The sequence below is a fragment of the Lycorma delicatula genome, chromosome 4 (genome assembly GCF_047948215.1).
Source record: "Lycorma delicatula isolate Av1 chromosome 4, ASM4794821v1, whole genome shotgun sequence".
In the NCBI taxonomy this organism is placed as follows: domain Eukaryota; kingdom Metazoa; phylum Arthropoda; class Insecta; order Hemiptera; family Fulgoridae; genus Lycorma; species Lycorma delicatula.
Genome location: NC_134458.1, coordinates 70,864,653 through 70,879,485, shown reverse-complemented (window position 1 = coordinate 70,879,485; position 14,833 = coordinate 70,864,653). Strand labels below are relative to the sequence as shown.

Genomic DNA, 14,833 nt, shown 5'->3' with positions numbered 1-14,833 from the left:
TTGTGAAGGAAGTGTTCATCTCAAACAGAAACTACACCAGTAAAATTTCTTGAAACTTATATTCAGTCCAACCTTAAACGAGATATTCTTGTAGATTGTACAATTATATTGTCAAAATGTTTATGCTAGAACACTTTACAACTATGTAAAGAACTTTTGAGGGGGTATGGGTATATTTTTCTCTTATTCATTCACATTTACCTGTGGCATTTTGGTTTGGAGAGATGATGCTTCAATAAGAAAGATGCTTATCTTACAAAATGAGTTTGATTAAACTGTAGTTTAAATCACAAGCCACGGTGTAAACCTTATTTCATAAATTTGATTGTTTTGTCATTACCACACAAGTACATTCTTTTGAAATGGATATTAATCTTCACAGCTGTTTCACTAGAAACAGATTTAATTTAAAAAGTGACTAGCTTTGGCTTCTAACAGTTTTGTTGGCCTGTCAAAAAGGATTTTTACTAGTTCTCCTAGTGAAATAAATGAGTCAAGTCCAACCAGTTTTAAGAAAGCTCTAAGGGTTTTTAAGATTACAGTGTTTTCTCTCATTACTTTTCTTTAAATTAATCATGTTAATAAATTATAATTAAAAATTAATAAAGAGAATCAGTACCACTGTATAATATTTTGTTTAATAGAAGTGTATGTTAACAGTGCAATACACTTTTTTATGACATGTAATTTTGTTTCGCTAAAGCGTTAGTATTTAAAAAATTTTTTAATGTATTTTTAATCTATCATGACGTCTTTTTACATTAACTGCTTTGATTTTTGGAAATAAAGCGTAAACAAAAATTAGTTTACGTTTAACCTTTCCCAAATTACATGAAAATAGAAAAAGTGCAATTCACATTTTATTAGATTGTAAACAAATGCTGCGATCAAGAAGATATTTCGATAAATTAAGAAATCATTAAAGTTTTCAAATCAGAAATGACGGTAGGGCGTAAGAATTCTAATTTCTGATGCAAGTTAATACTCTTCAAATTCTCTAAACGCTATATATATATATGGTTTGAATGAACTACTAAGAAAAGTGTATACAGAAGGCGCTTTACGAACCCACTGGGTTGGTCTAATGGTGAACGAGTTTCAGATCAACTGATTTCGAAGTCGAGTTCAACGTTCAAATCCTGGTAAAGGTATATATGGATTTGAATACTACTTCGTGGATATCGGTGTTCTTTGGTTGTTGGGTTTCAGTTAACCACATAACTCAGAAATGGTCGACTGTAAATGAGACTGTACAAGACTACACTTCACTTACACATATCATCCTCTGAAGTAAAACCTGACAGTGATTCCCGGAGGCCAAACAGGAAAACAAAGGAGGAGCTTTACAACGGAGTTCTATTAAACTATTAGCGGCAAATGGGTGCAATTAGTAATTTAAGTCAGGGAGATAAATAAAGGGCTTTGGAATATATATTTCTTAATATTGCATGCTCATTATCATTACTTAGTAATAATGTAGTTCTTATAAAATCTTTCAAAGTATGTTAGGAGATATTAAAGGCTGATTTATATTCTGGATGATTAGCAACATTTTCAATGTTATTAAAGTTCCACACAACTTTCTACTACGGGTTCATTAAGATATCTCGTAGAGCGCTGTAATCTGTTATGTTAGAATTGCTTCAGTTAAGTGCATATTCTTCTACCAACTCCACTGATAAAGCACCATTTAGTCCTTATAACTAATTAACAAGAAAATTTAATAAATATTTGTTAGAAAATGTATAGCTTCTGAAGATTATAAAATATATGAGGTTAAACAATACTAAAGAATTTGTAACGAAAGAAATATATTCCCCAACGGTAAAATGTTTTGGCAATATGATTTTTTTAAATCATTATTTTCAGAAAAACATGAAAAAATTATTTTTATTTAGCCCATATTTAAGGCAAAAATTAACAGAAATTTTTATTTTATGACAAATTATTTTCTAGTCGATTTAGTGAGACCTCATAGGAACTAATTTGTTTGGACTCGCAAAATTTGCGGATGAACGTCTGGAAATGCAGTTAGGCAATGTCGCTGTTATGGTCATAGAGTACTGTGGTTATGGATAAAAATAATTTGAGTTTATTTGGTGTTTATTAACTAAAGTGTAGATTTTTTGTTGTGGTAGAGGATTAAAACCCGTGTCATTAAATGTAGCTATGACGTCTATGTTTCCTTTTACCCATCCAATTGTTAAACGTCTGTTAGGCTGGAAAAAAGGTGAAGGTGAAGATAAGTGGAGTGAAAAAGCAGTTAAAAGTCTTGTTAAAAAACTTAAAAAAACAGACGGATTGGACGAGTTAGAAAAAGCCATAACATCGCAAGATCCGAACACAAAGTGCATAACAATTCCGAGGTGATGATATTTTCTAATTATAATAAATTCTTATTTATTCGATTCGGGTTAGCTGATACCAGCACGTTAGGTTTTTAATGTGTATTTCTTTAACCCCCTCGTGTTTTCCCATGATTCTGAATTCTTTAGATTTCTGTCATATTCAGTCTTATTTTCTTTGATGTTTAAATATTCTTGAGTTCTTAAAAACTCAGCTCTATTTTCCAGAAGTTAAAATGGTTTGGAATGAATTATTTCAGCGTTTCAACATCGGTTTAATAAATGTATCTTTTGTTTTTTTGGTAGTAACTAGTGAACACATAACCTAACTTACAAGGTGCATTGAGCTAAGTAGCTAATAGTAGTGATTGTCAAGTGAAAAATGTTTCAAAAAGTTATACTCCGATATACTAAATGTTATTTCTTATTTACTTCTCTGTTACAAAGACTATCTGTTTAAATGATTATCGGTAACGTCTGAGTAAAAAACGTTTCAAGACAACTGAATCTGAACTTTTCTTGTTTCATAGGATTAGTGGAATATAGCTGTATTATTATTATATTATCTGTGTGTTTTTAAATTCTGTTTGTTATATGGTGGACTTTTATAGGTTGTGCTGAAATTATAGTTCCAAATTAGTCAGTTCATATTTCAGTGAAAACCTTTTTGAGGAATCAATTTTAGTCCCTTTTGTTTCTAGAGATATCCCTGTCAGATATTGCCATATTTATTTTATTATTGTTTTCATGTCCAACTACATGGTTAGTTGCTATTTTATCAATATTGGATTTAATCATGCTTATTTTACTTTTCATGTATAAAGTAATTTACGTAACTGTTTTTCTGTCCAGGTTGTTTATTATTAAACAGTAAAAGTTTTGTTTAATATAATCAAGAATTCACTGCTATTGGGTATTTTTCTATTAACTGTAATCATTTTACAATGCATGTTAATTTTAATTACTGATAGTTTATGATGCAATAATTTAACATTAAATTTAACTTATTGATTTGTGGTGTGTGTATTTGAACATAAAATTCTATTTCCACAATGATACAAAATATATAAGGTTTGTGTAAACCTAAGTTGATTTTTCATTTATATTTGGCTCTGAACATAAGTAAAAAAATTGTTTCTGTTACTAAGTTGACTGTCAAACTTGCTATTGTAGAAGACATGAGGAGAGCATTATTTATATTTTTAAGGTGACAGCAGAGTTATTAAATAGTTTTACTATAACTCTGTTCATGTTTAGTAATTTAGAATTTTAAATACAAGAAAATATTCAACTACTATTTACTAAATCCAAACGCATTTTAAAATTTCACCATATTTTTTGTTCATTGCAAATTTCAGTTAGCCATGAGTGGCCTTCAAATGTATCTTTACTGTAAATCCAAATGTAGAATTGTTACTCATTTTGGTTTATGATCAGAGACCAGCCAGCACCTAGCAGTAACGTTTAAAGACAGGCTCACCTGTTTTGTAAACTGAACTTTCAGCTTTTGAACCTATTAAAAAGAATATACTTTTTAACGGAGCCATATTAATGCATCTAATTTTATGTACAAAATCAGTTTTTTAACAAAGTTTTTTACTCATTTAATGTAGCATGTTGAAATTGTTTGAATGAGTTGTCAAAAATTATGTAATTCTATTTTGTTTAAAATTTTAATTTTTATCCATTTGTTAGCAAACAATCCAGATTTCTTGATTTACTAATAATTTTATGAACAAACCTGTGAAAACTATATTAATGATCTTTCTTCTTGAAAGATTTTTTTTTTAATTTAAAAATTATGGGTTTTAAGTTTATTTAAATAGATTGTTTTCATTTACCTTTGAAGTATATTTTTCAACTATATAAATAAAAACCAGCTTTATTAAGGAAGAAGTGTATTATTTGAAAAGAAGTCAAATTCTCAGATTTGTTATATTTTCTATTTTGTGGTGTAGCGGTACAAATTACTAAAGAAGACAGGATTGTGTCCAGTGTAAGCGTTTATTAGTTCTGTTAGCTTATTTGTTGAGATAAAGTGATTCTGTGTTGTCTCAGTAATTTGCTTAAAGAAGAAGTTACAGTATGACATTATATGGTGATATGTTCTCTTTTGCTAGTGTGATTGAATCTCTGTAATGCTATCCATTTCCTTTTAGTACTTTTCCCAAATTTTCTTTTAAAAAAAGTTATATATATAACTTTTAACTGGTTTTTTATTTCTATATTGTATATATATATATATATATATATATAATAGAAAAAAAACAGTTAAGAGTTATATATATATATATATATATATATATATATATATATACACATACAAATACTAGTTGTGTGTGCTACACGCAATGTGTGCTAAATCATCTCAATACTTTTTTTGTTCAATCATAGAGTTGTGTGAAATTAACTAGAAACCTTGAATTTTACATTATCTGCTTTCCCTAGAAAATTGTCATATTATTAATTTTTTCCAATCGGCATATTGCTGTTGGATTTAAAAATAATTTTTCCTTTTTTTAGTAGTTTTAATCAATATTTTGAGGAAGTGAAAAATGTCTATATTTAAGAAAACAATATTTTTTCCCAATATGACTATAAGTACAGTAAATTTGGATTAATAGGACCACCAGTTATTCGGGGCAGCCGTTAAGCAGGGCAGTTCTATATAAACAGAAGTATGTTTGTATAACTCATTGAAAATTATGCCGGTTTAATGACCAAAAATGCTGCTTTTACGGGCCAGTATTTCGTATGTTTCTTTATTTTATTCATTAAATAACATACTTATTAGTGATGTAAGTTGTTTAACCGTTGTTTAAATGCTATAGGGAAAATGGTAACCTCTCCTTAACCGCTAGAAGAAAGATTTTACATGTGGGGGTCTGTGCAGTATATAATTCTTTCTAGTTTTGTGGGAGCAACGACTAAATAATCAAAAAGATTGCTCATAAACTAGACAAAGTTGAAGATGATGAAGGTGAACCCAAAGTGAAATGTGTGTCTACATATGATGCAACAAAATTCACTGATGAAATTATATTATGAAAGAAGGTAGTGAAGGAAGCCTGCTAGCAGAATTGCAAGTCTGTGTCAAGTTTGTAGAATGCCAGGTAATGAAAGAGAGAAGACAGCAAAATATACAAATTTTTTTCAAGGAGTTTAACCAATTAAGAGACAAAGATTAAATTACATATTTTTATATTTTACTGACCATAAAAGGCAATTATTTTGACTTCATCAAGCTTTGTTTTTTATTAATGATGTAAGACTTACAAAAAACAGTATAATAATTTTGTAATATAATAATGTCGTTTATGTAAGCTTAATACTCTATTATAAATAAAATTCTGAATAATAAGACATGTATTTGATAATTAGTATAAAGGGTATATTTCCATTTTTGGTAATATTACTTAATAGGGCCAGCTGTTTAATAGATCTGTTTATTCCGGCCCCAAAGTGGTGTGATTTTCTAGAATCCATTGCAGTATAACTTCCCAAGAGTCAGCAGCAAAGTATTAATTTTTTTTCTGAATTTTCTTTCCAAAATTGCTGTATGAGGAAGTGTTTTGCTTTTGTAGATAGATATTTTAAGCAATAAAAATGTTTATAAAGGTTCAAAATTATTTTCTGTAAATTGTAAACAGATGTTGGATGAAGGTCAGACCCAAAAGTATCGTGTAAATTCTCACCTTTTTCTTGACTTAATTTAACCCTGACCCTGTAAACTCTTCCTTGTTTCTTTAGAATTTGATAAAATATGCTGAGTTGGATCTTCGTGATGTGCTACTGTAAAGTTTTGCTTATTTTTACATTTGCTATATAATAAGTTGTAAATAGCATTCATAAAAATGATTACTTATAGTTCCCCTTAAACGTATCTTTCTTCCAAATCATACTGCAGCAGAAATTCATGTTATATAAAGGATGTAATGCAGTGTGTAGAAATTAAGAAAAATTATGGGTGGCTAAGTAATTCATAGAAATATAATTTGGACTTATTGAAAAAATCATTGAAAAATGTCGAACAGAAAGAGGTCAAGGGTATGGATAATGCGTGTTCTGGTGATCTGTTGCTAAGAATTCTCCCTTTTTAACCTAAATAGGGATTTAGTAGTGCTGTATAAGCTGCACTAAATAGTGAGATCCTTTCGCTAAAGAACTATATTTATACCATTTATTTATTTTTTTTAATGAGACCATTGATAAATTTAAAATGGTTGTATTGTGATAAAACTTTTCATTTCATGAGAAAAATTATTGAGTTAGATTTAAAATTTTAAAATGTGAGGGTGGATTTTTAAAAAAAGTAAAATATATGTTATTTGTTTTTTATTAACTCATGTGAGGATGTGTGGCCAACTTTTAGTCTGTAGCATAACATGCCAGTTATTTAGTTAATGTATAAAAAAATGTAAAATTAAGTGCTCACATATTTCAAAAAGAATTTTATGTTAAATCATACTTGTTAAGAAAAATTATATGTTAAAAATTGCAGTGTTAGTTTTTACATTTAAGAGTGTGGTGTGCAAAATGACTCGTTTACTACTTGTTTGTGATTAGTCTGTTTTCATAACCAAATAGTTAGAAGCAGCTTGACTTGAGGTGTAAGTTACATCCAAAAATGGCTTAAGTGTTCTCAAGAATAAAGAATGTCATATCAAGCTACTATAAAAAGTGAAGAATGAAGTGCTTTCCGATTTCCTGTTGTTTTTCCTTCATTGAGCTAAATATACTGTTCCGTATGAGCAAACCGATCTCATTATATTCAGCCTTAAAAGTAACACCTTCATTTTTATTCGACTTAAGAATAACTGATGAACAGAGCTACCAGAAAGACTTGGTAAGTTTGTGTAAAATAACAAATTAAGGTACCTCATTGTGTTGTGAAAGGGTATATTATATTTGCCTCTCCCTTCTCTTAATTAGGAAACAATTTTCTGTAAGTTTTTAAATAACAATTCTTTTACTCGAGTTTTTTGTAATTATATGATCAAATCATTTAGTGAAGTACATTATGTTTGGAATTAAACTTGTTAAAAAACAACTTAAATAAAATTATAAGTTTCCTAGGTGTGTGAGAAAATTTCCAGGTTTTTTAAAATTATTGCACTTGCTTTGTCAGTTGTATCATGTATAGTGTCCATTTTAAGTAGATTAGAAAACTCCTTTAGTGCATGGTTAAATAGTATACTCATATTTCATCTGTTGCTGTCATTAAATTTAGTTTACGTATTTTGAAAATTTCATACCATTTGAGCATCTCAAGTTTGTCATGATGAGATAGTAGTAATAATGATTGGTGAAGTAGTAATAATGAACCTATAGTGTGAAATAGGCCATAGATTAAAATTATACTATTTCATCTCTGTTGTGTCTGTTTATTAATGTATTGTTTCTGCAAATTTAATTTGTAAATCTCATATTATTTGAATATGTTGAGTTGATGTCTTCATGTGCTAATATTTTTTTGTTGTAATTTACATCTTTATATGTTTATAATGGTCCTGTCTTTGTTTATTGGGTGATTCCCAAAGATTATTTCATTGTTTTCTGTAATGCATATAATGTCATGTATATATTTTTGTATCTGTAGTTGAATCTGGGTCCAGTCTACCCGATGTAAATATTTGGTACAGTCACTGCAGTTTAATTTGATATCCTTAGATTGTTTTGTTTGGTAGTATCATAAATGATCTGTTTTGGATCTTCATGTGCAGCTGTTGAATTTAAACAAGTGATTCTTGCAGGCAAATGTAATAGTGTACTGCACTGTACCGAAATCTTTCCAACATATTTCATTTCTCTTGAATAACATCTAACTTTTTTCCTATTTCTAGCAAAATTGTTGTATAAGATGTAAAATAATACTGTTTGTTGTGGTTTCTGTAATTGTTATTTTCAATTAGTTTCAACTGGATTATGTGATTTTATATATGATATAACGTATATATATATATATATATTCGTATATATAATTTATCATACTTTAAAACCATACAAAAATTTAAAACCTATATGAATTAAAAATTGTAATCCCAACAAGAGATAAAAACATAAAATTTAAAAATAAAAAAAATTGTTTAAAATTACAAAGATCAATTAATTAAAATTAACAAAGTCAAGATTTTACTTTGTAAAGTAAAAATAAGTGAAATGGTTAGCAAATTATTTTGCTTTGCTTAAGTTTCTGTTTTTATTTTAAAAGTTTTAATTTTTAATAATGTAATTTTTATCTTTGTTTTAATTAGATTTTTACATTTTAATTTTGATTTGGTTAATTTTAATTAATTGATCTTTGTAATCTTAAACAGTTTTTTATATTTTTAAATGTTTGTATGGTTTAAAGTATAAGTTAAATTTAATTTAAAAATTAAAAAAAAAAATCTAATTAGTTTAAAAATATTTTTAACATAAAATTATAAGTGAGTGTGCGGTATTTTGTCATGGATTGCAAATTTTTGGTGGTCTTGTAATATATATATATATATATATATACATACTCTTATATTAACTATAATAAGAGCCCTGTTAATGATGTCAACCAATGGTAATTTGACATTATTAATGCTGATTCTACAGTTATACATTTTGACCTATTTTTTATAATTAGTTTGCCATTTAGATATAAAAACTGCAATTCAAATAAACTTTTGAGTTAACTCTGATATCTTCTTACAATGTTGTAATAGTGTAATTGTAATTTAATTCTGTCTAATAGATTATGAGTACTGTACCAGTCATGTACACATTCTTAAAATATCTATAAACATGATTTTTTTATTGATATAATGGTATCAGTTAACAGTAGTTATTAATCCTAAATTTTATTTTTATAGCAGGCCTACATTTTTTCTTTCAACAATGGTGTATTGTTCTGTTTAAAATTCACAGATAAATATAGCTAGATTACATTTATTAATTATAATTCTAATTTAAATTGTGATTTGTGTCTATATTGTTTGATGCCTGCTCTTATGCATCTGTGAGTGAGTTATTGAATGAGTGGGATTGAATTATTTTAAAACAATCTGTGACCATCACCTACTGTAATCTGCACATTAGCACTGCATGCAGATACTGCCTTTCCAACTACAATTATTTTAGAGAATCACCTTTCTCATTACAGTTTTTTAAAAAAAATCACTTGTCATTATAATATACACATTTTATAAACATATAGTATGGTCTTTTTTGTTTACAGAGCCAACTAGCAAGATCACATTTTTTAGTTAAAACTAATTTTAAATGGATTGTTTTTTGTATTTAAAAAAGTTCATCAGTTCTCTATATTACAGTATTACCTACTTTAACCTAAAGGTCATTCTTTTAAAAGAATAAGTTACAATTTCTATTTGTTATTCCATTGTTTCAAACTGTGCTTATCTTCTTTTTTGTTTTATTCATGTGAATTTTATGCTATTTACCATTTCTTATCTGAGGGTTTTTCAAGTAATACATTTTTATATATATTTTTTTTCTACTGTTAGTATGTGATTTATAAATGCTACACATGTTCAATTTTTTTATATATTCATTTGTTAATTATGATAAGCCATTGCAACCTATTTTAATTATCACTATTGGACAGTTCTTTTGATCTCTGTGAAAAATCATTATCAGCTGCTTCTGTTAATGGTTTTTATTGCATAACTGAGATTTTACTTTTTTTTCAAGATTTATTGTAGAATCTTAATATGGATATATTTGCTTTTCCACTAACATACAAAGGCCACATCCATGTGCAGGTCGGATTACTGTATTTATAACTGTATAGTTTTAACTGATAACGAATTCAATTGATAATCATTATGAGTCAGTTGTTTCTGTGCACAGACTTTTATGTTCTGGGAGTATTCTAGTTAGATGTAGAGCACCTGTCCATTAACAGTAAACTTTCTTGTTATGTATTAGTTTATTTGTTAATTTTTTCCCCCTTTTTTTCATGCATATTCATTTCACTGAACTATTTTCTTTCAGATTTAAAATTATTACATAGTATTATTTAATTATGTATTTTATTATTTAGTAGGGTTAATTTCCTGATTTTTAGAAGATATGAAACAGAGTTTGTATGGCCAAAGGATTGGATAAAGCATTGGACATAAATAATGAAAACTAGTAAGTAATGTTACAGAAACTGATCATATGAATCTTTACAGCATTACATAAAATATTCATAATGTATGATTTCTATACTTTAAAGTTGTGGGGGTTTGTGACCACACTGTTCATAAATCTGTTGATTACTTCCACATACTACATAGTTGTGATGATGAGACAAAAGGTATTCCTTTAAGAAGTATAGACTGGTTCTCAGGTGGCTGTTTAGTTTCTGAACAAAATCAGAGGTTATCATAGCATATATTTAAGATTATACAAAATTGGATATCAGTAATTGGCCGCTTATATATAATAGCCAAATCTTATATGAAGTGAAAGGATTTGCGCCTGCTGGCTGTAGAAGGGTTCAAAGCAAATCTGTGGTAGTAAGTTGTCTGTTTCTTGATTACTTCATTCAAGTAAATTGTTCTTTCTTACCATCTATTCCTTTTCCTTATCCTCAATTCCTTCGTCCCCACTTTAAGTTTGTAGGTCTGGGCCCGAATCCCTCATGAGTGCAACCTTACCTACCTGCTACTAGGTGTGACCTGTCTATAGATCTATGTATTAGTTTCTCTTTGGTGACTATACATTGGTTAAAAGGTTTATTGGTTTAGCCCCCTTTTTTATCCATTGTTGTGAGAGCATATGTAACTATGAATTAAAGATGGAATAAAGTTTACTTCATAAATGTTCTCTATAACAATAAATATACACACTTAAGTGAGTATGCTAATAACTATAATTTTTTATACTTTACTCTACTGTATTTGAAATTACAAATTCCATTATGTTTAATTTACATAAAACGATAAATTTTTAATGACAGACCATAAAAAATTCAAATGTTAGAAGCAATATTACTTTCATCAAAACATATATTACTACATGTGTAGTCCATCATCATTTTTACTAGTGGTGCTATAGTTTGTTACACCATAATACTAGCTTATTTTATTGCTAGCAATTTGTTCTTTTTAAAGCAGGAAAATTAAAAAAAAAAAAAAATAGAATATAATAAATAAGCATATTAATATCAGACTGTTTATTTATTTAGTATGTTGTATTATGTTTTTGAGTGTTTGCATATTTCATAATTTTCAAGTATGTTAAGATGTCCTTTTATTTTGTGTATTTGTTGTACATCTAGATGGTTGTTAATTTTGCTGTGTTTGTAATTTGTCTCCATGAAGTGGTTGGCAAATGCTGATTCTTTGTTACTGTGGATTGCTTTTATGTGTTCATTATATCTATGTTTGAAGCTGCTTCCTGTTTGCCCAATGTAGAACTTTGTGCAGACGTAGCAGTTTGGTTTATAAACTACTAGGGCATTGTGTTATTTAGGTGAGTGTGTTCTGTGTGTGACAATTAGTTATATTATTTTCTTTGTTCTTTGAGCTACATTGATCTTTAACTCATCCAGTTATTACAATAATTAATTTAAAATGTATTTGATCGTTTATCACAATAAAGCAATTTTTCTTTTTAATATGATCCATTTTATGTCACTGCTGTTAGCCAAAAATTTGAATCACATCTCAATATTACACAATGATTTTTGTATGAAATTAATCTCTCCTCATCTCTAAATAATATTAATAATTACATCACTTGAAGAAAAGGTTTATTGTGTATCCATCACAACATTGCATTACTGTAATGTAACGTACTGTTACGTAGGAGAGTATTTATGTCTATTGAAAGCAGACGGCTTAAAACTACATACACTATGTACTGATTAATATTTCAATAGGTCAGGTGTTGATTTTAGCTGTTGCATGAAGATTAGTTTTTAAGAATTCACAACCTACCAAATACAGTTGGCTTATTGGATCAGTAGTGATGATGGAACAAAGACAGATATTAGTAGTAGAATTTTATGTATATATATATATTTTTTTTTTTCTTTTTAACTTCTGTCAGTAATATGAATAATTTTGAAAAAGGTGAAAATTAAATTTTGGCCACCATTTTCAAAAAAATTAGTTTTTCAGAATTTAACTCTGAAGTGACTTGTGACTTATGTTGACTTTTCATTAAGAAGTTTGTTTATGTTTATCCAGTTTTCTCGTGTCATTTTTTAAGTATAACTTTTTACTTAAAATGTCTGAGTATAAGTAATGGGTTTCTGATGGCTATTAGTTGTTTATTCTTTCTATGTGCATATTTTATCATGTTTAACAATTAGGTTTGTTGTTAGTAATAATTCACTGTCCTGTATCACAACAATCCTTTGTAATAATTCACTGTCCTGCATCACAACAATCCCTTGTTACCAGAACAATTATTTTTTAGCAATCTTTGAGATTTTACTGTATTTTTGGATTAAAATATCTGAGGAGTGGTCTAACCTATAATCATGAAATTTATCCTGTCATTGTTATATTAGGGAAATTTATTAACATTTTAAAAATATCCTTTGAAGGGATGGAATGTTTTTTGAGAATGGTTGGATTGAAGGATATTATATCTCAAGTTGGGGTGGACCTAATAATAATATCATGTTTCAAGGTTTTATTTTTGTCACATAATGAGAAATAATAGTAATGAAAAAAAACCCTTAAAAGTTAGTTTTTTACTACTTCAACTTTTTTTTTTTAAATTATTTTTCTTGAAATAAGGACTGTCAGGGTGAAACCAATCTTCAATCCTTACCATAAAGTTAAGGATTGTAAGGGTGGGATATATCTGCACTTAAACTGGTTTTCTATTAACTTTACTATTCAGAGATAAAGTTTTAGAAATTTTTGTAATTTTTTTCTAAATATGGCATTGTTTGAATGGATATAATTTTCAGCCCTTATCTCAATGCTAGGGAGGCAAATTCTTTTAAAAATCTTTTAATTTTTTAGTAAATAGCGTAGCATATTGTCATTTGAAACAGTTTAACTAAATTTTGTAGTGCCTAAGACATAGTTCCTTAACAGAGGATTGAATTTCTACAAGTATCTATAACTTTTTCATAGTTTAAATGATCGTGAAAGAAGTGTTTTATTTTATTATTTTTCTTGTGACAAGGTGGCAAGTAAGTAATTAAATAAATAAAGAAATGTATAAAGTTGTAGAAATAATAAACATTTTCAACTTAATCACTGGGGGACATGGGTAAAAACCTTAAACTCAATGCAAATGATAGAAAAGTTCTGCAACATTGTTGTTGTCCTTTTTTTTTAATAAGTTTCTAACTCAAATTATTATTTCGTAAAAATTATATGGGAAAAAATAGATGTTACGTGATTAAGGGTTTATTGTGTTGTAATTCATTGAAATATTAAAATTTTTAAATGTGTTTTACAATCTACATTGGATTGTTAAGTATATCACAATATTTCTAACCACTATTATAAAAAAATAAGGTTTTCAATTGAGCCATTTGTATAATCTTTTTTTTTGTATACTTGCTTTTAAAACTAAATGCATTGATTTCGATGATTTTTTTTATATGCTGTAGAGGAAGTTTCTCTGGTGGTCCTATAACTTAGTAAGTTTCTTTCATGTATATTTTGTGGAAGATTTTATTTTTTAAATGAAAAATTGCTTGCTGAGAGGTGATTTTGAGATATTTATAATTGATGTTTTGTTTGACTTTCATTACTTAGTGTTGGTTTGTTAAAATGCAGTGATAAATATAATCTGAAGTTATTCTGTTTTTCAATATTTTAACAATGATTCTTAGATGATTAGTTAGATAACGTGACATAAAAAAGTAATACATTTACAGAAAGACTGGTTATGCTCAGTATTAATTACATAAAATTGTTTCTCCACAATCCATGTATTATTTTGATCATTATTCAGTCTTTGTATTTTGATTTCATATGAATGGCTTTTGTCATACAGGTGTGTGTTATACAGTGTTTTATTGCAGGCCTAACTGTATTTTAAATGAAAATAGAACATAGGAAGGTTAAAAAATAACTTAAAGCAAAACATACTGTTAAAAATGCACTAAAAATTAAACTTGCTACAAATCAATTCTTTAAATTTTAACTTTTTGAATTATGCTTAATTTAAATTAACTGTAGTCATTGGTGTAAGTTGTTTATTCTTAATTTGGTACAAAGTTCAAAAATTAATAATTTAAATAATTTTATAGTACTTTTCTATTTTTAATGCATTCTTTAAATATGGTTTTATAGCCATGATTATTAGAACTGATGAATTAGATTAAGCAGTTTTCTTTTGAGCAAAATTTTGTGAGTAATATTTATTGGAATGTCAAGTGAGTGTGTGTGCATATGTGTATGTCCCGGTTGGTGTGTATAACTTATTGGCTGTTTCATAAATATAAAAGAATAAATAAATAAATGATAACGATTATTCGATAAAGATAACATGATCAACATATGAGAATTTTATTACTACGATTCTTATTTAATTAA

General features: G+C 27.6%; 1 protein-coding gene and 1 long non-coding RNA gene across 2 annotated transcripts in view; both read left to right on the top strand.

The window, feature by feature from the left end:
• The first annotated feature begins 2,003 nt into the window (after positions 1-2,003).
• Smox (Smad on X protein) overlaps positions 2,004-14,833 on the top strand; it is a 42,385-nt gene continuing 29,555 nt past the window's right edge. The window contains exon 1 of the mRNA XM_075363310.1: positions 2,004-2,366. Coding sequence (XP_075219425.1) covers positions 2,170-2,366 — 197 coding nt within the window. The 5' untranslated portion in view covers positions 2,004-2,169. The remainder of the gene's footprint in view (positions 2,367-14,833) is intronic.
• LOC142323537 (uncharacterized) lies at positions 3,196-10,450 on the top strand. The gene is made up of 3 exons (XR_012756118.1): positions 3,196-3,258; positions 6,933-7,191; positions 10,378-10,450. It is a non-coding gene; the product is annotated as an uncharacterized LOC142323537 (long non-coding RNA).